The sequence below is a fragment of the Leptopilina heterotoma genome, unplaced genomic scaffold (assembly GCF_015476425.1).
Source record: "Leptopilina heterotoma isolate Lh14 unplaced genomic scaffold, ASM1547642v1 Lhet_391, whole genome shotgun sequence".
Lineage (NCBI taxonomy): Eukaryota > Metazoa > Arthropoda > Insecta > Hymenoptera > Figitidae > Leptopilina > Leptopilina heterotoma.
In genome coordinates, this window is record NW_025111059.1 from 246074 (window position 1) to 271583 (window position 25510).

At 28.1% G+C, this 25510-nt stretch overlaps 2 protein-coding genes across 2 annotated transcripts in view; both read right to left on the reverse strand.

The window, feature by feature from the left end:
* LOC122506066 (KRAB-A domain-containing protein 2-like) lies at nucleotides 1–1567 on the reverse strand. The gene is made up of 3 exons (XM_043618045.1): nucleotides 537–1567; nucleotides 184–341; nucleotides 1–35 (listed from the first exon to the last, which is right to left on the reverse strand). Exons 1-3 carry the CDS (start codon nucleotides 1565–1567, stop codon nucleotides 1–3), a joined length of 1224 nt encoding a protein of 407 aa, XP_043473980.1.
* A 9399-nt stretch (nucleotides 1568–10966) lies between these two features.
* Nucleotides 10967–25510, reverse strand: part of LOC122506067 (membrane metallo-endopeptidase-like 1) — a 225499-nt gene continuing 210955 nt past the window's right edge. Inside the window, exons 9-12 of the mRNA XM_043618046.1 lie at nucleotides 22809–22923; nucleotides 22643–22733; nucleotides 14734–14910; nucleotides 10967–11071 (exon numbers count right to left, since the gene is read on the reverse strand). Of these exons, the coding sequence (XP_043473981.1) occupies nucleotides 10967–11071; nucleotides 14734–14910; nucleotides 22643–22733; nucleotides 22809–22923 (488 nt within the window). The remainder of the gene's footprint in view (nucleotides 11072–14733; nucleotides 14911–22642; nucleotides 22734–22808; nucleotides 22924–25510) is intronic.

A 25510-nucleotide genomic window follows, 5' to 3' on the forward strand; every position in this document is an offset into this window, starting at 1 on the left:
TTATTGTTCTGGATTAATGAAAGCACTTGAATGAACTTGATACAAAAACATATACACAAATGAATATAAATACAGAATTAAAACATATATTTTATCAATTAATAAAAAATAAAAAATAACTATTTATTGGCGCATAGGAAACTATCGTGACATCTCGAATTGCATGTATATCCTTTTTTTTACATAGACATCGGTTTGATGTGCACGATTTTTTGCAAGAGCAACGCGTAAATCCTTGAGGTGTTATAGCTGCTTTTCTGGCTGCTGTTCTTAAGCTGATTCTAACATCTGGTACACTCTTAGGCAAAAGAAATGTCTCTTGCCAGACATCGAATTCCGACCTAGAAAAAATAGTCAATTAATATATAATAATATATGTCTGTAAACACAAAATTATTCACAAATTAAATAAAAAATATATGTATAACAAAAATAAGTAGCAAAATAAATAATAAAATATTTTAGAAAAATAAAGTTGTTTTAAAATTAAATTTAAATTAAATTAAAAATTAAAAATTAAATTAAAAATTAAATACCTGCAATAAAGTTTATCGACTTTTCCATTCTTCGTTCCTATTTTGTGTAGATCTTCATTTTTCTCTAAAACGACTCCGATGACATTTCTGAAATCAGCTTTTGCTCGATCGACATCTGGGATTGGAATGAGAACATTATCTCCAACTTTAACAGGAGGATGGGAGGCATTAGAGGCTCGCTTCATTTTTTTTGCCTGATTGTTTAAATTTTCGAAAGCTTTTCTTCTCGCTGATTTGATCTCGTTCCGATTGTTGATGATCTCACTCTCAATCTCGTTCTGTGTCTCGATCATCACCTCGCTGTCAATCTCGTTCTGTGTCTCGATCATCACCTCGCTCTCAATCTCGTTCTGTGTCTCGATCTCGATCTGATTCTCGTCAATCTCATTTTGTGTATCAATATCAATCTGATTATCGTCAATCTCGCTTTGTGTTTCGATCTCCATCAGATTCTCGTCAATCTTATTCATGTCATTGATAACTCTCTGCAGATCTTCCTCCTCTTCTATATTTTCAAGAATATCTTTTGTCAAATTGGACGTTGCAAGACCTACTCTTGGGTCTATCCCGAACATGGCTCGGTAGGGCGATTGTTTTATTCCGGAATGAAATGCTCTATTCTTCATAAATTGAACATATCTTAGACCGTTTGACCATTTCGTCGTCTTATTGTCCAACATCCAGGAAGCAAGCATCTTTTCGATGTCCTGATTGGCTCGCTCCACTGAACCCTGACTTTGGCTATGTCTTGGCTTTCCGTTTACTAATTTCAACTCCAGCCAAAGTGTTGCCAATTCTTTAATAACGGAATTGACGAACTCCCTGCCGTTGTCAGAGTGCAGAATACAAGGAGCTCCAAATGTCAAAAAAATGTCAGTCAGGTGATGTGCTACTTCCTCAGCTCTTTTAGTTTGTAGTGCCCTCAGCAAAACGAATTTTGTTAAATGATCCTGGTAGACCATGATAAACCTGTACTCCCTATCAGCTTGAACTTGCATATCTATCAGGTCCACTTGACACCGGCTATTCATCTCGCTGTGAAGAATTGGCTTCGAAACTAAACCCTTTTTTTACTCTTCTTAAGCTGACACGTTTCACACATGGACAAAAAGATGTTGATTACTTCCGTCGTTACGTTTGCATATTTTCTAGAAGTTTCTTGCTTTAAACGATCTCAACCTCCGTGCCCTACAGCCAAGTGAGCAGCTTCTAATACGTCGAAGATTTCTTCAGCGGGCAGGTAGTACTTAACTGGATCTTTCTTTGTAACAAGTTTTTTAACATCACAAATTTCTGAAACATTAAAACGTTTCAGTCTTCTATACTAAGTAGCGGTTTTTGTTTTGGCTGGTTTTGCCTCTTCTACGTCAGCCAAAATTTCTTTGTATTTTTCAAAAGTGATCACGTTATTCTGGCTCTTTTTTAGGGTTCCGTACACCTACGGTGTAACGGCGGAACCCTATTGGTGAGACTCTGTTGTCCGTAGCCAAATCGTGCCCCCCCCCTAGCGGCTAAACTATTTGACCTAAAGAGCTCAAATTTGGTCCAGATATGTATTTTCACTCGTAGATTACAGAAAAAATATAGCGAATGTGATTGGACGTGATGGTCATAGCGTTGTCAAGGAAATAACAAGATTTTTGGCCAAAAATGCATAAAAAGTGACCATTCCCCCCCCCCTTAACTTCTAAACTATTCGACATGGAGAGCTGAAATTTTGCATGCTGGTGTATTTTTACTCGAATATTACAGGAAAAATATAGAGAACTTGATATGTAATGATGGCCATAGCGTTGTCAAGGAAAAACTAAAAAAAATTAAAAAAAAATTTTTTTTCTCTAACTTTTACATTATTTGACCTAATGAGCTGAAAATTGGTATCCTAGTGTATTATTACAGTCTAACGACAAAAAAATTATTTAAGAAACTTTTTGAAAAAAAAATCAAAAAAATTTTTTTTTAATTTTTTTTAGTTTAAACACGTGGCATTATATATTTTAAGAAAGAGAGTGAAATTTTAAGAGAATAAATGAGAGATTGTTTTCTGACTTTAATTTCTTAACTAAAAAAAAAAAATTGGACAAGTGCGAGTTGTACTCGCACTGCAATGGCGGGTTCCGTACACAAATATTAAAACAATACTTGCAACATTTATCGGTAATTGATAGAATTAAAATAAACAATTAAAAAAATATATTAAAATCATTTGATAAAAAAAATAACTAAAAAAAATTAAAGTATTGTATATCTAATATTGTAAACAATAATAAGCAGAGGAACAAAATTTTCAAAATTATAGTTCCTCTGCTTATTATTGTTTACAATATTAGATATATACAATACTTTAATTTTTTTTAGTTATTTCTTCTTATCAAATGATTTTAATATATTTTTTTAATTGTTTATTTTAATTCTACTAATTACCGATAAATGTTGCAAGTATTGTTTTAATATTTGTGTACGGAACCCGCCATTGCAGTGCGAGTACAACTCGCACTTGTCCAATTTTTTTTCACATTCCGAACTAATAATTTTTTTTAAAAAACTCTCCTTCCAAGCACTAACACTTTCAAGTGGACGATTAACAACACTACTCATGATAAAACTACACAGAACAAACGGGACGATACAAATAGATTTTTCTTTGACAACGGCGATAAACGGACTAAAGAATAATTAAATAATGTAATTATAAATTAAATTACTGTCTTTCCTTCCAAATTAAAATTTGTTTTCATTAGGGTGATGACTCATTACGTTCATTCAAGTGCTTTCATTAATCCAGAACAATAAGTTTTTGTAATCATATTTGCCATCAACTGTACAATTTAAAATTCAAAAATAATTTTATAATTGATTTTAGTTAATTCTAGTTTTAACTAGTGAAAAGCCGTAAAAAAAATGGAAACTCAGTCAATTTTAGTTTTCCCTAAAGTGCATTTAGTGAATTCTAGTATTGACTAGTTAATATTAGTATTGACGAAAGGCCACTGTCAGAACTAGTTTTAACTAGGTAATACTAGTATTGACTAATTTCGGGGTTTGACGGTAACATACATATATATATATATATATATATATATATATATATATATATATATATATATATATATATATATCGGTTCAACTAAAATATTTTCTTGTTTTTACCAAACCCCGTCCCTATTTTAATTAATTTTAAAATAAAATCGGAAAAACACTAGGGATATAATAATTAGGATCGTAACATATCGTAATTATTATTGGTGCATCGGCCGTTGTGAATTGGTAAATGCAGGAATAGTTTAGTTTGAATAAATATAGTAATTATTTTTGGTAAATAAACCGTCGTGAACTGGTAAATGCAAGAGTAGTTTAGTTTAAATAAATATTTAATAATTATTTTTGGTAAATAAACCGTCGTGAAATTGGTAAATTCAAGAATCATTTAGTTTGAGTAAATATCTTAATTATTTTTGATGCATTAACCGTCGTGAACTGGTAAATGCAATAGTAGTTTAGTTTGAATAAACATTTTAATAATTATTTTTGGTAAATAAAACGTAGTGAATTAATTACTTTTTTGAATATATCATTAATTATTTTTGAAGCATTAACCGTCGTGAATTAGTAAAAATCCATATATAATTAATTTTGATATATCAACCGTCGTGAATTAAAAATTAAAGAGCACTTTTAATTAATTTAGATTAATCAACCGTCATAAATTGACAAATACGAGAATAGTTTTGTTTAAATAATCACCCAAATAATTTTTTGTCATAAATTGGTAAACACAAGAAGGAATTTTACGTGAATAAACAAGAATAATAATAATAACAATTTATAATATTTTTGCATTTCTAAACAAATAATTCATATAAAATTAAATAAACATAATTTAATAATAATTAATAAACCAATAACAATATCAAATTTTTGCAAATTTTACAAATTTTACATTTTTTGTACTTAAAAAAAAAATTTTAAATAGTAGGGAAACATATTCGAGGTCAGCCACCTTTTTGACTTTTGTTTATAACTTTTTTTTAAAAATGAATTTTGACAATTGAAGTATATGGTTGGAAAGTCCTGTTTAATAGGAACATCTTTTCTGTACAAAGTAAATTGATTGCTTTAAAATGAAAAAGTTATAAAAATTTAAAAAAAAAATTGTAGTCGAGGATGGTCCTTACAGTCAAGGTCGGCCATGTTTAAAATTCAAAGGGCATTAATCGTTAAAAAATAAAATAACATGTTTGGAGTTACGGAAAATTGATTCTTTATTGTTTACAGTTTGTAACTTAATGAAATAACAAAATAATAAAAATAAACAATATAAAAAAATAAATATAAATAAAAAAAAATTTTGCACTAAAATATAAATAAAATTAAATAAAAATATTAATAAGATGATCAATTATATATGAGTTATACAGAATTGCAGTTTTTGCAAATGAAGTAGCTCGTCCTCATCTTTGCGCATTTTAAACACATAGTGGCCGACCTTGACAGTAAGTAACATTACCGAATTGTTGTAACCATAAAGAAATACGTTTTGGGATTCGATTTTTTACTTTGTTTTTCTTTCAACCATGAGTCCCACAAATTTTCTGCATACTTGCCTTGACGATTCAATTTGTTTTTTTATCTTTTATTAATAGTTTTTCACATTATGCACAAAACTTTTTTTAAGCTTTTTTTGTACCGACGTCACAGAAAACACAATTTTCGATCCTCCGAAAATGTAATTGAACAAAAAGTTAGGTTTTACTAAGACATGCTTCGACAAGCATGCACGTAGGTGGCGCTAGTGAACTTGACAAAAAAACGCAAATGGCCTACCGAGACAGTGGTCCAACCTCGACTATACTCCTCTAATTGAAAATTAAAAGAATAAAATAAATAAATAATAATAAATTAATAATTATAATAATAATAAAAATTTATAACATTTTTCAAATTTTCACATTTTTAACTTGAAATTAAACAGAATTAAATAATTTAGAAACAAAAAATAATAACAAAAAAAAATAATAACAAAAAATATTCTAAACAACAAAACTATAAAAAAGCATGAAATAATTAATTTAGCTTATTTCATTTTAAACCATATTCAACAAAAAAAAATAATTTAAAGAATCAAAACTAATATAAATTTTTCTGTTATAGCGATCTAACACCATACCACTTACATTTGCATGCCAATCTGCAAGACAGAAGTAGTAATTAATTTTTTTTCTGTCTCTTTCTTTTTTCTTATTATAGATAACCAAGAAACCAGCATGATATGGATAAGGTTTATTATTTTTATATTATGTTTTACACCATACTTCTCAAACCATCACAATCATATACACAAATACTTCTACCTAATAATCCCAAAATTTTTTTTTTGAATCAGTTAAAGACATCATCTTTCCAACTAACAAAAATCATCTGATTAGTTATGTAAATATAAACAATATATTAGAATTTGGAAAGTTATTAACAAATTTGTTTAAAGAAATAACCACACAATGCACAAATAAATGCTCCAATGATCATATAACAGAGCAGATTAAAAGTAAAGAATTTATATTGCAAAAAAAATCTAATAGAAATTGAAAACATTCTTGATAATATCAGTAATACAGACGAAAATAAACAAAATTTTCAAGAAATTATTAAAAAAACAAACTATTTGGATCCAATGTCATTTTGGATACAAAAAGATATAGACATTTTTCCGATAGAATTCTCTAATGATATTATTAAAATTACTCATATTAATGGAACATTAAAAAATTATACAAACTTGTTTTATGATTTTCCAGGTCAATTTAAAAAAAAAATTTATAAATCATTCGTAAAATTATAGATAAAAGAATTAAGAAAACCTATATATCAATATATTTACAATACACAAACTCTAATAAATATCATAACACATTCTAACAATAACCAATGGCATCCTACATTAATAAAATCTATATCACAAGAAAATCTTAAAAATTGCATTCAAAACTTCTTTACATTATCAGATTTACTTAAAAATTCAATAATTACAGAATTTATTTTTAAAAAGAAATTATATTTTTCATTTACAATACCTATTATCTCAAAACATCAATATAATATATACAAATTATATTCAATTCCTTCATTTTATAAATTCAAAATATAGAACTCAATATCTTGCTATCAATACAAACAATTAAACATATTTTTATATAAGCAACTTAGTCAAGTCAAATAAAATTTTCTTTTAGTTGCATGTGCAAATTTTAAATATTATGTGTAAAGAGTCAAATATTGTATAAGTACAAGTAAAAAAAAAATTTATTAGATAACAGAAAAAGCATGAACTAAAAATCTTTAAACAACTGCCACTTGTTCTGTTGAACAAGACAAAAATTACATTAAAATTAACATTGAGAAATTACAAAACAAAAAAGAAACTAAAAAAATTAGCGAAAATAATGTTAATACGATTAAATCACAAATATGATTTCAATAATAAAAAGAAGATCTCAAATGTCTAACTATTTTAAAATTATGTATAATAATTAAATTTACTAATTGTAATTTCATAAAGAATCAATCTAATACATTGTAACAATTAACATAACACTTCGATTTTAATAAGTTTTTTAAATTAAGTTGAATTTGGAAATTGTTCAATTTCATTTCCCAATTTCCAAATTTTCGAAGGGGGAGGTGTTACGTCACCGTAACCTATTTTCAATAATAATATGTAGAATAATAATTAATAATAATCTTAATAATTAATAATAATAATAATCATGATAATTAATAATAATAATTAATAGTAATAGTAATAATCATAATAAAAGTTAATAACAAAAATTGTTATTTACATATTATTATAAATAATAACTATAAATATTTATGTGATGTTGTTCCTTACGATCACACAAAACTATTAAACCAATCATGTTTATGGAAAAAAAAATTTTAATCGTTAAAAAATTAGTACCTACAGTACCGTCCGAAATTGTCAGTCCACCCATTTTTAAAGGAATGAAAAAAATTTTTTAAAATAAAATTCATGAAAACTAAAATTTTTTTTGGTTTATATTTTGAAAGACTATAAAATTTTAAAAGAATAAGACCTCACAGAAGTTATTTGGACAAAATTTGTAGAAGATATTCTTAAAAATCGTCATTTTTAATGTTTTACAAAAATTTGAATAACTTCTAAAATAATGAACGCTTTTTAATAATCTTAGGCTTTTTTTAAAGGTCATTTTCTACGGAATAAGAATTACTTATAGGCATTAACCTATAATTTTTTATTTGGAATAAGCATGACGTCAAAGTTGGACAAAAAAATTGGAAAAATTTGAAATAATATTATTAAAAGAAAAATAATTATTTAAATTCAAACATATTTTTTTATTAAATTTTCTTGAAAAATCTACACCATATCATGTTTTATATATGTTCTAGAATAGTTTTTAGTACAAAAAATTTATTTCAAATTTTTCCAATTTTTTTGTCCAACTTTGACGTCATGCTTATTTAAAATAAAAAATTACAGGTTAATGCATATAAGTAATTCTTATTCCTTAGAAAATGACCTTTAAAAAAAGCCTAAGATTATTAAAAAGCGTTCATTATTTTAGAAGTTATTCAAATTTTTGTAAAACATTGAAAATGACGATTTTTAAGAATATCTTCTACAAATTTTGGCCAAATGACTTCTGTGAGGTCTTATTCTTTTCAAAATTTTATCGTATTTTAAAATATAAACCAAAAAAATTTTGAGTTTTCATAAATTTTATGTTAAAAATTTTTTTTCATTCCTTCAAAAATAGGTGGACTGACAATTTTGGCCGGTACTGTAAATAAACAAGAAAGAGCCCGACAGTAATCGGCCACTTAAAAAAGCTTTTAAAAATCGTCCAAAATTTTTTTTCTATTACAAACGTTTAGATTTGTTTATAATCACCTTAGAAATGATTAGCAACTTTCAAAATATTTTTATCTTATACGGTTTTATAGCTACCTATTCAAAATTAAAAAGTGTCCGACTACTGTCTGGTTTACCCTAATTTTTTGAGATTACCTCAAAATTTTGAGCAAATCTGTGAATTCTGACTTCGGATTCAGCAGGCAAAAATACATGGAAATATAATAGTGTGGTGTATCGGCCAAAACACTTTTTTTGTGCCTGTGTTATCAAAAAGATAAAAATACGTTTAGGGTGAATCCAATTAATCACCAATTAAGAATTCAATACAAACAGAAATCGCAATGTCATTTTTACTTACTGTTAGTCTACTAATTTATTACAGCGATGTTAAATGGGGCATGAAATGGCATATAATTTCTTTGAATCAAATTATTTTTATTTACATCAAACATATAGAAAGGAAAGATCTAATCGACGTCTAAAACGTCTTTATGGAGTCTAAATCGAGATCTACATAGACGTCGAAATGGGATGCCAAAAGACGTCTATAGACATATATATGGGCAATTCCACGTGAGATTTAAGTCGACCTCTTAAAATCGGCCAAAAATATTTTTTTTCTATTCTGTATCGAAAAAAAACAGATACGTATTTTTTTATTTATGTTTAATTGTCCAAATCTTCGAGTTATGAATTTTCGAAAATTTTGACTTTTAATTGTAGACCTATATTCAATAGCTGATAAGTCCGAAAATATTGAGTTTAGGAAAAAGTTGTCAAAGAATGAAAGTTTTAGTTTTCTTTCGACTTTTAAGAAATGTAAACAAAAAATTTTTTTAAAAATTTTTTATTAAAAAAAAAATTTTTTTTATAAACAAATTAATTTTTTCTAACTTTGGGCCGGATTTTTTTTTTTTATTTTCTTGTACTTTATAATATAGAGAAGATTTTCCAAAAAGTCCTGAAATGGGCCTGATGTGTTAAATGAGTTTTAAAATATTTTCAAAAATCACTTGCAAGCATCACAGTGGGATTTTTTTTACATTTAACTTTTTAAAACTGTTTACAGCGTAGACCCTTTTATTTAAAACAAAGAACACTCAAATATATTAAAAATTATACGCTGTAGACAGTTTTAGAAAGTTAATTGTAAAAAAATCCCACTGTGATGCTTGCAATTGATTTTTGAAAATATTTTAAAACTCATTTAACACATCAGGCCCATTTCGGGACTTGTTGGAAAATCTTCTCTATATTATAAGGTACAAAAAAATAAAAAAAAATAAAAAATAATCCGGCCCAAAGTTAAAAAAAATTAATTTGTTTATAAAAAAAAATTTTTTTTTCAATAAAAAATTTTTAAAAAAATTTTTTGTTTATATTTCTTAAAAGTCGAAAGAAAACTAAAACTTTCATTCTTTGACAACTTTTTCCTAAACTCAATATTTTCGGACTTATAAGCTACTGAATATAGGTCTACAATTAAAAGTCAAAATTTTCGAAAATTCATAACTCGAAAATTTGGACAATTAAACATAAATAAAAAAATATGTATCTGTTTTTTTCGATACAGAATAGAAAAAAAATATTTTGGCCGATTTTAAGAGGTCGACTTAAATCTCACGTGGAATTGCCCATATGTTCTAGGTGTCAAAATTGTTTATTAGACGTCTATCGCGCAGACTTCGAATAGACCGCACTCAATTATTGCTAGAACACAATTGATGGTATGGTGTGTTATACACTGAGAGACCTTTGGGTCAGCAGCAGACTTTCGATAGGCTGCTACTGACCATTTTGGAGGAACGCTACAGGACTATACTTTTGGGTTGCTGCGGTAAAATCTTGGGCGCGTGACAGTCCAAAAGTTGTTCAGCTGCAAACCAAAGGCGACATTCCCACTACTTCGGTGAGCTGCTCGCCAACATTTGGGACTGTCACGCGCCCAAAATTTTACCGCAGCGCAACAAAACCATAGTGGAGCTGCTGTCACATACGTTGTTTCGCTACAGTCCCAAAGGTCTCTCAGTGTATGGTATATGCTATATGTTATAGTGTTGACTGTATGGTGTGCTAGAGAACGCCATTTAACACACCATTCGATGTACAATGGACGATTTAGACAATCTATTCGATATCTAAGTACTCGAAAATACGTCGAATAAACTGGCACTGGTACCTTATTAGATTATTTTCTGCAACAATTTCTGACATTCATGAAAGTTAACATTATGTATTTAGACCTATATAGACTCCCCTCAAGTTCTTAGATGTAGAATAGATGTCGGTTAGACCTTTCGCATTCCTCGCTGGGAAGCATAATTCATATGACTCAAATAAAATTTAATTTTTACAAAACAAGAAATATTTATTTAACAGTCATTTAATATTATTTAAATCAAATGAATTATTTCAGAACATTAGATAAATTAAAAATTGATAAAGAAAGAGCTGAGAAATTATATTATTTAATTTTTATTAATAACATTTTTAAAGTCCAAGGTTTAAAAATTTTTTTTTACAAAAATATACTTTACTCTTTAATTTCCAAAGAACTCCTGAGATATTGTAAAGCTCTTTTAGCATTAAGTCTCTTTATACTTATAATATTTTCCATGTACTGGTTTCCAATTACAAGCTAAAATAAAATAATTTATTTGTAACAAGAATAATATAATAGAGTAAATGCACTAGTAGTCGGACACCTAAGGATACATACGATCTCATATTATGCTTGTTTTCTTGAAATAGCAAATAGCTACTGTTTTTTTATAACAAATACTACAAATACTTAAGTATTTAATAAAATATAAGCATTTTAATGAAAAATTACGAAAGCTTCAGTAGTCGGACACTTTTTTCTATAGTTGTACATTTGTCAGATATTTTGGATTCATAAAGTAAAAAAGATAATTTTTTAATTGCTTCCTGTTGAAAAATTAAATTAAAGCTTATTAGATGTTAATAATACTTATAATATTTAAATCCTATAAGTTTTAATATATATGATTAATATCAACAAAACTTTGAGTTACTCATTGCGCTACTCGAAAATGGTTTGCATCCATAGTCGGACATTATAATTTTTAAAATAATTAGTAAAATATTTCTTCTTTGATTATAATGTAAAATAACTCTTTTTTAATAAAATATAAACTTCACACATTTTTCCAGTATAATATTCTTTAACCCGTTGACTGTCGCTGACGCATATGTGACGTCAGAATGTATTTTCTGCCTATTTTTTTTGTGTTTTTCTTTCTTTTTTTTCGGCATTTTTTTTTTACTTTAAGTTTTGTATACATATATATATATCAAATAAGATAAAATAGTAGATTTTCTTTTAATTATAAACTCTCAAATATTGATTTTTCTTAAATGAGATTTTTCTGGCCAGTCTCATCTTTGAAACTTTCGAAAATAGAAAAATCAATATTTGCCTCTCAATATATCTTAAAATTACATTTAAGATATTGTGAACAATACAAGAGAGTAAGGCCCTTTTTGGTCTAAATTTGCGTAGACGATCCCGGCGCGATAATGATCGAGCGGCGGCAAAAGGGAAAAACCCAAAATTCGTTTGTTGAACGAATTTCTCTTTTCCATTACGTAAAAATCAAATAGACCAATTTTGCGTTTTTCTTAGTTTTATTTAAAAATTATTGTAATTTATTAAATAGAATATTATTAATCTTTAAACCATTTTTTTATTTTATTTTTTTTTAGGACATTTATTCAATTTAATACAATTTTATTTGTTTCCTTTCTTTTTCTTTTTTAGTCATAAGTAAAAACTTTAGTTTAAAATTAAACATTTAAATAATTGAAAAATTCCCTTTCAATCAATAATAAATTATTGATTTGTTTGAACAGTTGTTTTTAATAAATTTAATATAAAAAAAAGATATATTTAAATCTATTCCAACAATTTACCTTTATGAAAATTAAATTAAGAGATAAATAAAAATTATTAATTATTAAAATTATTAAAAATTCAATTATTTACTTGTTTAAACAATATGCTATTTAGAAATTAAGTTTTTAACTAACTATTAACTAATTTATAAAACTACGAAAATCTAAAAATTATTAAAATTAAAAATAAACTCTAAATTATTAAATTTAACAAAATTAATCATTTAATTAATAAAAAAAAATATAAATGCCTACTAAAACTTAAGTAATTTAATTTAATACAATTTATTTAGTTTTAATAATTTTTTTTTAGCAATAAATTAATAATAAACGTTTTAATGTTCCATGTTTACGAATTATTAATAAGTTACTTTAAGTAAACTAATTTCGAATTGTTATTCAAAAAGCGTATTATAGAAATTAAATAAGAATATTATACTTAATGTAAAATTCCTTGATAATTTCTAAAAAAAAGGTTGAAAATTTTAAACTATGAATTTTTCGGAAAACCTAACAGAGTCTCCATCTTTTGTGAAAACTCGAAACTTTAGCCCCTCTCTAAAAATTTTCAAATTCAAACGCCCACGAAAATTTTGGCAACTTTCTAAGGGACGAAACTAAGGTTCCCAATCGTAGGACCCACACTAATGAGTTTTTACGCCTTCTTCTTTTCTATTTGACGAAACAGAATTTTGCCATGCCCATACTCTTCCACTAGAAAATTTAACCCCCAATTTGAAAAACTTCAGAGGGGATAATACTATAAAAATTTGAACTCTAAAAAAAAAGACACTCTCTCTCAATTTTGCATCTTTACCTTTAACATTCTCTTAAAGTTCTACAAGTTTTCACAAAAGAAAGTTTTTGAACAGTTTTCAAAGTTAAACAAGTTTTTGAACAGTTTTCAAAGTTAAACAAGTTTTTGAACAGTTTTCAAAGTTTAACAAGTATTTGACAAGTTCTTATCAAATTACAAAGTTTAACAAGTGTTTCAATAATTAAAAATAAATTTCACAAAGACTAAAACTTTTAAACAAGTTTTAAAAATTAAACTAGTAAAAAAAAACTATTTCCTGATCTCCACCAACAAATTTTGGAAGAAATTATCAAGGAATCGACGAGGAAAATTCTTTGCTGCCTGTTTTGTTTACTGAGTTAAAAACTACAATAAATAAAAGTAAGTTTAATAAATCAATGTAAATGTAATTAATTCACTTGTTTACATCCATTTTCTTACAAATTCTACTCTCTTCTACTCTTTACATTTTTTCGTCAGAAATAGAAACTTGTAAACTCGAGTTTCATGATGACATTCGAATTTTTGAATAGGAAAAACTCGCGGTTTTGATAATGTATAGTTGCTAACCTTATTTTACTAAGCGCGTAGGCTATACATTTCAATTCTCTTTTCGTTAACTTCTTTTCTTCCTTCCTTAATACATATGTTTCACACTAATTTTAAGACAATTTAATCTATCAAAATAAGATCAAAAGATTCCCGAACTATTAGACTTTATTGTCTTGGTTCAAACAATATGTTAATATTTTATTATTAACAACTTTTAAATTATGTTATATCTTCGGACGTAACACATATATGCGCAATTAAGACGGACAAAAAAATAAAAAATTGATCAGATTGACTTGAAACGTAGTACTCAGGGGTTTTTGGGGTCGCTGATTACGAATCTGTCATTATTTTTTCAAGGTATTTATCGAAATTTGATTTCACCAAAAATTATCATACTGATGTCAGATTAACCAGTTTCAAAGAAATTCAATAAATTTAAAAAAAATTTCCGCCATATTGAACCATATATTTTGAATTTTGAAAAACTGATTTTAGATTCGTAATCAGCGACCCTGAAAATCCCCAAGTATTCAGTTTCAAGCCAATCTTATCAATTTTTTATTTCGTTGTCCGCCATATTGGATCCGCCATTTTGAATTTTAGAAAACTAATGTTAGATTCGTAATCAGCGACCCTTAAAACCCCCGAGTAACAAGTTTCAAGCAAATTCGACGAATTTTGAAAAAATTCCGCCATCTTGGATCCGCCATTTTGAATTTCGAAAAACTGATGTCAGATTCGTAATCAGCGACCCCAGAAACCTTAGAGTACCAAGTTTTATAAAAATCCATTAAAAATTTTTTTAACACACTTTTGGCCCAAACAGTGGAAATCTCGTTGACAGCCAAGGGGTTAAAGTAATTATCACAATGCATTTATTATTCATTTAACAAAAAACACGAAAGTGTCTGACTACCGGTACTGACCGACTATACCTGCACTTACCCTATATGAATTATAAAAATATCGATTTTTTGAAAAAGAAGAATGAATTTGAAAATGTGATAAAAAATTTAAAAAGTTTTATTATATACCCCTTGATACATTTCGATTAATGATGTTTCATTTGTTATCCATTGAGGAAAACCTATATTGACTTTCATATTTTCAATTTTTTCTAATTGATTATTTTTTGTCTCATCATTCAACCAATCAGCTTTTTCAATGTGCTTAACCATTTCTTTTTGAATTGATAAAAATATTTTCTTAACCTGCAGGAATAATTCTTTTCTTTCATTAATGCACATTGATCAGATCATACTTAAATAAAAATTATTTTTATTTGTATTCTGTACTGGATTGGTAAGGGAAATCAGGGAAATTTCAATCAGGAAGTTATATTAAAATTGCTAAAAAATTATCAAACTTCTAGAATTACTACAAAAATTCTGTTTTTTAGTACCGTCATCCGGGGCTATTTTGTACACGCGAGGTTTTTAATAAATAAAATCTTAAAAATGAATTATTTTAATATGTTTTTTAACCAAAAGTTCGACAACATGACAATAGGGGGCACTAAATGTTGTTATGTAATTCTTTGTCAGTTGACAGAAAAAATTCTTAAAAACGGAAAAGTGAAAAAAATTTTGAATGTTAAAATCAATCAACACATTTGTGTCATCGTCAAATGTCCGTCTAGAATTACACAGCACCGAAACTTTACTTAAAATTTATTAAAGATTTACTTGCAAACTTCAAAGTTTAAGTATTTATTTTTAAGTATTTACTTGCAAAGTTTAGGGAAAATTGTGGACCGATTTAAATGTCCCACTTCAATAAATATTTAGCGTGAAGTGGGACATTTAAATCTTTAAACATATTTCACTAAATTTTGCAAGTGAATTCTTCCAAGTTTGCAAGTAAATCTTTAATAAATTTTTAGAAAAGTTTCGGTGCTGTGAGATTTCTGAAAAATTATACCAGATCCCCTGAGTCAATTGTGTTGTGATGACATATACATATGCGCTAACTTTTTATTGATTATTTTAAGAGAAAAGTAGAAAAGACTGAAAAACCAGGATTCTGTGGCACGGTAAGTTTAAACAAATTTTAATTTTTTTTCATACCACCCGCAATTTTTTTACACATTCTGTTTCTGGAGGGTTCTACGAGTAAGACGAGATAAGAATTAAAATCTGGTGACCAGCCGTTTTGTAAAAAATTGATTTTTAAGTTTTTAATATATTTCCGCAAGTGCGCTATGAGTGATATTAGCCATATAATAAATAAACCCTCTTACTAAATAACAAAAAGTTTATAGAATCGTTATATCTATTCATAAAACTATAGATAAAATATTAGGAATAAAGAAATATACATTAAAATTTTATTTTTATTAAAATAAAGATAAATTTTGTACACGAAATTTAGGAAATTGTAGGATCTAGGAGTATGAAAATAGGGTCTACGAGGTTTAAAAGTACTGTATAGGTTTCTTAGAAGTAGACCCTACTTTACTACTTCTAACACTCAACAGACCCTGAAAATTCAGGGTGAAAGTAGGGCTTGAATTTCGACTCGGGAAGATATGATTGAAAAAGTGATGGCATGTTTTTTTATAGTGTAGCGTGTAATCGTCCTGATACTCGTGGACGGAAGTGTATAATGTAATTCAAGAGCTTATTCAAGAAATTTATATGTGAGCAATTGATTCGGAAAGATTGTTAACTTCTTCTAACTTTAATATAAATAAGTTTATAGTAAAACAGTTAAATAAGGCTTAAATTATAAACATGTCTTGTCCAAGTTATGTCCAAGTTGTGAAATGTAAACAAACAAAAAAGTAAACAAACCAATCACTAAAATCACAATTTTGTAACTGCCTTTTCTCCCATTAAAATTAATATTTTTACACTTCCTTTACGAAAGTGGCAAATTATAGTGTCAAAGTTTTCAATGAAATTATATTTGACTATGAGCAATAAAAAACAATTATTAAAATAACAAAATAAAATGACGACTAAAATAGCATTTTTGACGCGTCGCGAAAAATAAGCTGTTTAACTATATCAACCGCACGGACGATGAAGAAGTCCCAGTTAGCGATTGGACCTTCAGCATGTGGAAAGGGTAATTTTTCCTTTACTTTTACTTCTGACTAAAAATATACACCATAAATTTAGTTTCTACTACTGGTTTGGTCAAAAAATTTGTAAATCAATTTTTTTAACGAAAATAAGCAACAGTAGAAGACCAAATAGTGTACATAGCATTTTTGGTGCTTCTCATTTTCGTACATAAATATAAATTCATATTTTCTTTATGAAAATGGTGAACTGAAGTGTTCAATTAGGTAACTACACCTAGCATAACTAAAAGTATAAGAAAGAAAGTAGTTTTATTATAAAACCAAATGTGCAGTTCCGCATGGTTCTGTCAATGCGTTCTTAGTACGGTAAAGAAGTTTTTACCCTTTCCACATGTCGAACGTCCAATCGCTGACTGGGACTTTTTCATCGTCCGTGCGGTTGATATATTCAAACAGTTTAATTTTTGCGACGCGTCAAAAATGCTATTTTAGTCGTCATTTTAATTTGTTATTTTACTAATTGCTTTTAAATGCTCATGGTCAAATATGATTTCATTGGAAACTTTGACACTCAAATTTACCATTTTCGTAAATAAAGTGTAAAAATGTTAATTTTAATTAGAGAAAAGGCTGTTACAAACTTGCGATTTTAGTGATTGGTTTGTTTACCTTTTTGTTTCACAACTTGGACATGCCCAAGGAATATTGAATATCAAACCTTTAGCGAAAATTATACTAAAAATATTAACTTGTAATGTTCAGTCAATATTTTGACAATATTGCATGCGATATTCGTATAGTTTTAAAAAATTGCGTCTACTAATATAAACGTATAAACTAATTATAATATTTTCTAAATAGTGACTAAACATCGCAAGTCAACATTTGCAGTTGTTTTATTTTTAAAGAATTTTTGTATTTAATAAGTTGTAAGGAAATTATTAATTGATCACAGACACTATTTATTATTAAAATATAATCTTTGTTTAACACGAAAAAGATGTAGAAAAAAAGTATAAAGTAACTTGACCAATGGTCAATTATATGTAGTTTTTATACATATTAAGCGAAATTTATCTGTCGAGTTTTTCTAAAAATATTAAGCGAAATTTATCCGTTTGAGTGTTCTTTTTGGTTAGAAGAGTGTTACTTTTGAGTTTTTAATAATAAGAGTGCACAGTTTGTTTTACTTTAATAATTATTACTCAGTGGGCCTTTCTCTGTCACCACTCCAAATATTAACCCGAAATATTTTATCCTCTCAAGATGAGACGTAATTTCCAAACCGTTCAAAATCCCTTTTTGCGAATGCTTAAACAATTTTTTCAATTGAGGCCTTGGATCGAATAACTCGCCCGACGTTCGGAGGAACGCGCAACTGCCAGTCAGTGAGCAGTGAGTGCCTCTGGGCAATTATTATTACCAGGGACCGTCAAGGAATCAAAACAAAATTAAAAAATACTTTTGTTTTGATTCGGATATGGGTACACTGAGAAAAATAGAGTTTAAAAAACTGGGAGTCAATATTGAAAAAACTGGACTCAGTCCAGTAAAAGTACATTAATTCATTTCCATCAAGCATCTTAGAGTGTTGCGTATAGTGTTTAGAGGGCCTTAGTTCCAAATGTCACTGTAAAGAGCATTGAAACACAGGCGAAGATTATAAGGCGCGCTGCAGTGTGCATAGTAGAGAAACTGGACTCAGTCCCCTACTTCGAAATTTTCACAATAAAGGAACGCAGGCGCGGAATCTGTCAAAATAAATGTCCGACGCGACGCGAAACGATTGTTTCCTTGTATTCACTTCGTCAATTTTATATAAAAAAACAATAACCAATCATTAAAAAAAAGAAAAATGTGTTAACTCTTTGCCGTACATTAGTTTTCCCCACCTCAGAAACAAGCAGTTTGACAGTTGAATCACGTGGAAAATATCAGGGCCGAATGTTAGTTTGATTTTGAGGTTATGTTTACATAGGATATTTATGTTTGATAAAAGTCTTTAACAATCAAATTTACCATTTTTAAATTGTAATAAATTGCAAATATACATTTACACTTTACACAAAAAATCGTATTTTTAGTGATCAATTAGTATAATTAAATATAATTTATTGTAAAATATAAATGGGTTCCAATTTTGAGAAGGTACGATACTGCAAGTTTAGACACTTACATACTCACACATAACTAACTTATCAACACAAGCATAAACTCCTCTTCTCATTGGCTGTTCCCCCAAAAAGGACTCTAGACGACATTTCGTAACATATGAACGGCAAAGAGTTAAATGCACTCTTTATATATTCATATTCCTTAATTCACAAGTTTTATTCTTCCCACATCTTCATACTTACAATTAACAACTAAATGCATCGGAAAATCTTACAATCATACGGAATTGAACATCTACCTAACCATACAACTAAATATACACATAATTATAAATCGCACGCTTTTACATTAAGCCTCTCGGCTACGCAATCGATGGCGGAAATTTCCTATTTAAGAAACATCCCTTACCAATGAAATAAATTAGATCATGCGTGGATTTTACTTTGTAATTAATGTAAGTATGGATGTCAACAATATTCATAATATTGAATAAATAATATTGTCAACTAGTTTAAATTTGATACGGTTATTAGAATTTAATAATAAATAAATAAGAAACATTAATTTTTTCTTAATAACCTTGAAACCTTTTTTAAGTTTGACAGTCCTCATGGTAAATTTGATTATTCTTTTTTTTTCGTGTACAAAATAGTGAATTGACCTAGAATGAAATGTATAATTAATTATTCTCACAGCAATATTTAATAATTTAATGAACTTAACTGCACTGCATAATAGTTGAGAGTAGTAAGAGTAAGTGAAACGGTAAGATAAGTGAACGACCATTAGTGAGAGAGAGAGAGAGAGAGAGAGAGAGAGAGAGAGAGAGAGAGAGAGAGAGAGAGAGAGAGAGAGAGAATAACTTGTGGTTTTCGAGTAGGTATCTACTTTATGTGCACGGCGTTCATTTTTCGAAAGAACTGGACTGAGTACTATTTGTTCAATATTCGCTTCTATTATTGACTTGTGTTTTGTACACTGCCGCGTTCTTTTAACAATTACATGAGAAAGTAATTTCTCATTCCAATTTTTTATACTCTTATTCCCTCTTAGACTATATAAACAGTCTTGTTTAAGCTGATGAATGGGATAACTTGTGTTGAGTCCCAAACTGTTCAGCTATGAAACTTCTAATACTATAGTGTGTACCTGTCACATATTATTCTATAAAGGAGTACTACACTGACTGCATAAATCATTTTTCCATTTTTCTCCGTGTATCAGAATCAAAATTCCACTCTATTTAGTTCTGATTCCAATATCAAAATCAAAAATCCATTCTATTTCGTTTTGGTTCCAATATCAAAATCAAAATTCCACTGTATTTCGTTTTGGTTCTATTATTATTATTTATTAAAATTTTGCAAAATTCCGAGAAGGGCGCGGGTCCTAGAGCGTTTCTCTATATTTTCCAAAAAATCCCGACTCAAAATATTCTTTTCTTTTTAAATGAGACGTCCGTCGATCACAAAAACCATTTTTTCTCAGCAATTTTTTTTTCTTTTTTTTATTCGATTAAATTATGGATAAACTATCCAAGAATGATATGTAAATACTATTTTGTCGTGGAAAATACAGTAAATTACTTTTAAAAAGATAATTTTAATCTTCGAACGTATTATAGTTTCCCGGTAAAAAGCGAGGAATTGAAAAGGATTGAAATAATTCAAACTCTGTATGGTGTAGTAGAAATTATCCAATACTTTTCTATACCATGATAGGACCACGCTTCGTCTAAAAATGAATGCTATTCAATTCTGTTTGTAATTGTTAACAAAGACAAAATCTTTTTCTGAATGCTTTCCAATCCCATCCGAAATTATTACAGCCTGTCATTACATCACTTTTCAATTTTTCATTGGAACCGCGTTTCTGCATGCATTCAAGCAATCTTCTGGATTTTTGTAATTTACAAGATACATACATTGGAAAATTTTGTAAAAAGTGTTTGTGTTCAAAGAAAAACTTGCTGAAAAATTGATTGTTTACCAATTTTACGTCATTTAAACGAGTCAGGGCCGTTATTCTGTTAGACAATAAATCACAACCTAAAAATTTCAGAGACCTTTAAACACTTTTATCCCTCTTAACTGATAATTTAATAATTATTCCTTTTTAAAATAGCAAATAAAGTCATGAGTGCAGTTATTTGAAAGTAATTGAACATATTGTATGCAATGTCAACAATATTAGTATTATATTATTATACTATATTTGTATGAGCATTTGAAAGGATTGAAATTGTAAACTTTTCAACTACTGTCGCGGAATTCAGAAGCATAGGACAGAAATGGTATTCAAAAGGATAGAATTTTTTAATGCTTCTTAATCTTTGCTTTCTTACTGGGTTGTTAATCATTTTTGGGGGTACAAATCAATATAATTATGATGTAAAATTTAAAGCATAAATATAAATCAGCGGTTCTATGGTGCTGGGATTGCAGAGTAAAAGGGGAAAAGTTGTTAAGTCACTATTTTGAATATTTCATATAGTAGGGGAGAATAGGTGCGGTTGTTACGCTGTGCACTTGTTACAAAAGGAATATCTCAGAAACAGTTAGTTATAAAGATGGGGTTCCAAAGAGAAAAAAGTTTAGTTTTTATGTATGAACTTACTGCAATATGTTTAAAAATTGTATGCAAGCTTTACATGTAAAAAATAGGCACATTGGTTTTTAGAGGCCAAAAGTAAATATTTCTTTGCCTGATATTTTTTAAACTCTAATCACAGTAACTGTTTTTATCAAAATTGAAACAACTGCACCTAGTCTCCCCTAAATGCGTCCTGAAATTTTAAATTAGATTTAATATTGTTATTAACAATTTAAAGACGATTTTCATAAAAATCTATGTCGACGTCAGCATAAAAAGGGACCACTTTGTCGGTTCTAGATTCCAAGATAATCGCTATTTACTAATTTTTAAAAGAAATATAAATAATATTTATAATAATATATAATAATTATATTATAATAATTAAAATAATATAATATTATAATAATTATAATAAATTATAATAAAAATACTAAACTTAAAACAACTCTCATCTAAATAACTTTCTAGAAGAACCAGAGAAATTCGCATTACAATTTTTAATTTCGTTTTTTTAGAAATGAAAATTTCGATATTTCCTAAGATTATATTCACAATATAGTCCCTTAAAAAACTTTTTTATATGTATCTACTTTCTCTTTTTTGCTTCAAATAACTCAAATCAATACTACCTAATTTTGATTAGTATTGATATATCTAGAAGGTGTTTACACCGTGTGGTATAAATTTATTCTCTGCACGCATAAACGGAAATATTCTCCACGAGCATATATTCGCGCCTGCGCAAACACGTGGTCAAGGCAAAGCCTTTTACTTTTTTTACTACTTTTTTTTTTTTTTTAATTTGTTTCAGACAGTTGCATACCCATCCTTGGACACAGATCATGGCTGTATGTACAAAGCCTTAAATGGCTAGTACGTTGCCAACGTCACCATATAGTGTTTTCTACACTCTATGGCTAAAGAAGAAGAAGAAGAAGAAGAAAAAGAAGAAGAAGAAGAAAGCCTTTTACTACACAGCTTTATACCACACGGTGTAAACACCTTCATAGATATATAGATTATGTGTATCATTTGTTATAATTAAAATTCTTTTTCTATACCCCTGTAAAGTTTGAATCAATTTTTTGCTTTTAAAAATAATTCTTTTTAAAATTGAATTCTTCTTGATTTTTTTAAATTGAGATCAAGAAAAATTCAGGGAGAAAAAAATAAAAAATTTTAATATAAATTGTATTAAATATTACCTTGTCCTTGCTATCAATATTCATATATTTTTTAGCGTACTCATAAGCAAGAACTCGAGGCATTTCTAAATTTCTTATACAATTTTGCCACCTGAAAAGTAATTCAAACAAATTTTTCTTAATTTCTTAAAAAATTTGAAAGTTCAGAATTTATTTTTATAATGACCTTGGTCTATTTTCGATTCCATCTTTATGCTTTAACATATTAATTCTTAGAGCTTCCATGAACAATGTTGTATAAGGGAGAAGATATGATACAAAATGCCAATGCATATAATTTGCTGGAAATGAAATATTTTGTTTATTAAATCAGGGGCTGATAGTAAAAACGAATTAAAAGAAAGTTCGGAGAAAAAATGAGTTGATTATGTTTCAGAGAAAAAAGAAGTTTATAACTAATCACGAAAAAAACGAACCACTTGAAGTTTAGAACAAAAACGGCATATCATTCTATTCTGTTTTTACTCGTAAACAAAATTTAAGCTGTTTTTCGAAATCGGAATTTTCTAATTAATGAATTAATTCGAATTTAAGTAAATGTGTACTTGGGCTAAAATTCCTAATGTATAATTGAGGGCTCGGATCGAAGAACCGACGCTTCGCAATGTTTTGTGCGTTTACAAGCGTCGGTTCTTCGATCCGAGCCCTCAATTTCCTTAAAATTTAGCATTTTTTTATTTTGATATTATAGATTTCTTAAATTAACTTTTTAAAACCAAAAATAATTGAATTTTCATTATGCCTCTTAATTTATTATATAATTAATGTGGCATTCCAGAAGAAATTTACTACTTTTCGGAGTACCCTCACCGATTTCTTTCAAACTTGGTAGTATTACATTTGTTGGTCTAAAGTTTCAGAAAATCAATTTTTTAAGTAAAATCAATTGTTTATTTAAAAGTTACAACAATTGCTCAAAATCGTTCAAATGCCCATATCTTTTAAGCGGTTCAAGATAATTGAGTTTACTTTTTTGCTAAAAATTCATAAAGACGAGACGCTTCAAAAATGTTATTAACATTTTTTTCTTATTTTGTTAATTAAAAAAGTTATTTAAATAAATAATATTAACTTTTGATCAGGAATTCAAAATTAAATGACTTACGAACCAAACAATTCCTTGTTTTTCACACTTTTATATTCCGAAGAAAAAAAGTTGCTAGAGTTTTTCAATAACTTATAATTTAAAAAATGATTCGCTTGTTTATAATTATTTTGCAACTAAATGATCATCTGTTCTTTCCTGCGCGTGACTACTGCTACGTCACGTCCGTCTGCATATAATATATTTGACAAGCGTGAAAAAATTGAGGTTATGTTTAATCAAAACAACGCATTTCAATCTTTTTAAAGTTTTAGGATATCAGGATATCAATATCCTGTATAATTAGCTGCCCGAATGGCTAATTATTTCAAGGGAAAAAGGGGAGGGAAGGATATTAATTTGACAACGGAATTACTTAATTACACATTTATTTAACTTACGTCGATATCCGTAGCGTAATCTCACAGTATTCACTAGCCGACAGTCAAGGCGATTAACAGGGAAGGATGCACGTTGTCACAAAAACGAGAGCTAAATCACAAGTGTCGCGTCTGTCCGCGAATCTGGCGATTGACGCCCTCGAGGCCCTTCGGCCGTTTCCGGGTTCAATCGCCTGATTTGCAACAGACGCGGGAGAATTCGTAACGCCACGTTACACCTGATTTAACTTTTTTTCCATGACTGCTAAAAACTTTAAAAAGATTGAAATGCGTTGTTTTGATTAAACATAACCTCAATTTTTCTACGCTTATCAAAAATATATTCTGAGTCAGACGGACGCACCCCTCTGAAACGGTAAAGTGCAAAAGTCGCTTGCTGGGTGTAAAATCATGATACCTCGGATTAGCGTTGAAAAACATGATACCTCGGTTTTGATTTGAAAAACATGACATATCGTCGTTTGGTTTGAAGAACATGACACGTCGAAAACAAAAAATTTTTATTCAAATTTTGGTTGGTACCACTGACCGCGAAATTTAAAATGTGTCAAATATTTGAAACTTATATGAAATAAATAATTTCGCTTCATAATATGTCAGGTCGAAGGAGAATAAGGTAAAATAATTTTTTATAACAACAGTTACAATTCATAAAAATATCAATTCGAGAAATGCAAGTTAGCGAAACAACAATTACCAAAAATAACAACTCATAACAAAACAATTTCGCAAAAATTAACAATTAGCAGAAGCATCTATCAATTCTTTAGACTGTTAATGCGAAGAAAGCAAGTTTGCAAAAATAACAGTGAAAAAATTAATATTTTGTAAGAATGGAAATTTGCAAAAATGACAATTTACAAAATAACAATTGGCGAAAATAACAATTCTGTGACTTCCAATTCGCTATAAATCAAACTCTTTAAATTTAGACTTGAAATTCCACATAGAACTGAATGTATCCCCGATTCAAATTAAACTTAGCTTGATGATTTTTAATTTGACATGTCAAGTAGAATGTAGTATTCGAGAATCCAAATTGAACCAAGTAGATACTTAAACTTAATTTTTGTATTTGGAATTGCAAGCTGATACTTTTAGTATGTGCGAACTTGGAAATGCAAGTAGAAATTATAAGATTAGAAATCCATGTTAAAACAAGTCGAAACAAAAATTGAAGAGGACAATCCAGAATAAATCCATTTCAATTTTATATTGGATATTCATTTCAGTTACATAAATCGGATTTCGAAGTTAAAACCAGTAGACACCAGTAGATCCATGTTCAATTTCTACTAGTCTCAACTGGTTCTTTAATATAGGGAATTAAAATAAATTTCATGTCGTGAAATATTTAAAATTATACACGGAAAAAAAAAGTTC

What these genes read in the sequence shown, in the direction of transcription:
- LOC122506066 (XM_043618045.1), bottom strand. Translation starts at nt 1,567, where the DNA reads ATGAATAGCCGGTGTCAAGTGGACCTGATAGATATGCAAGTTCAAGCT. An exon ending in GTCGATAAACTTTATTGCAG is followed by an intron (nt 342 to 536) that starts GTATTTAATTTT and finishes TATTTTTTCTAG; the next exon opens with GTCGGAATTCGATGTCTGGC. An exon ending in CACATCAAACCGATGTCTAT is followed by an intron (nt 36 to 183) that starts GTAAAAAAAAGG and finishes TTTTGTATCAAG; the next exon opens with TTCATTCAAGTGCTTTCATT.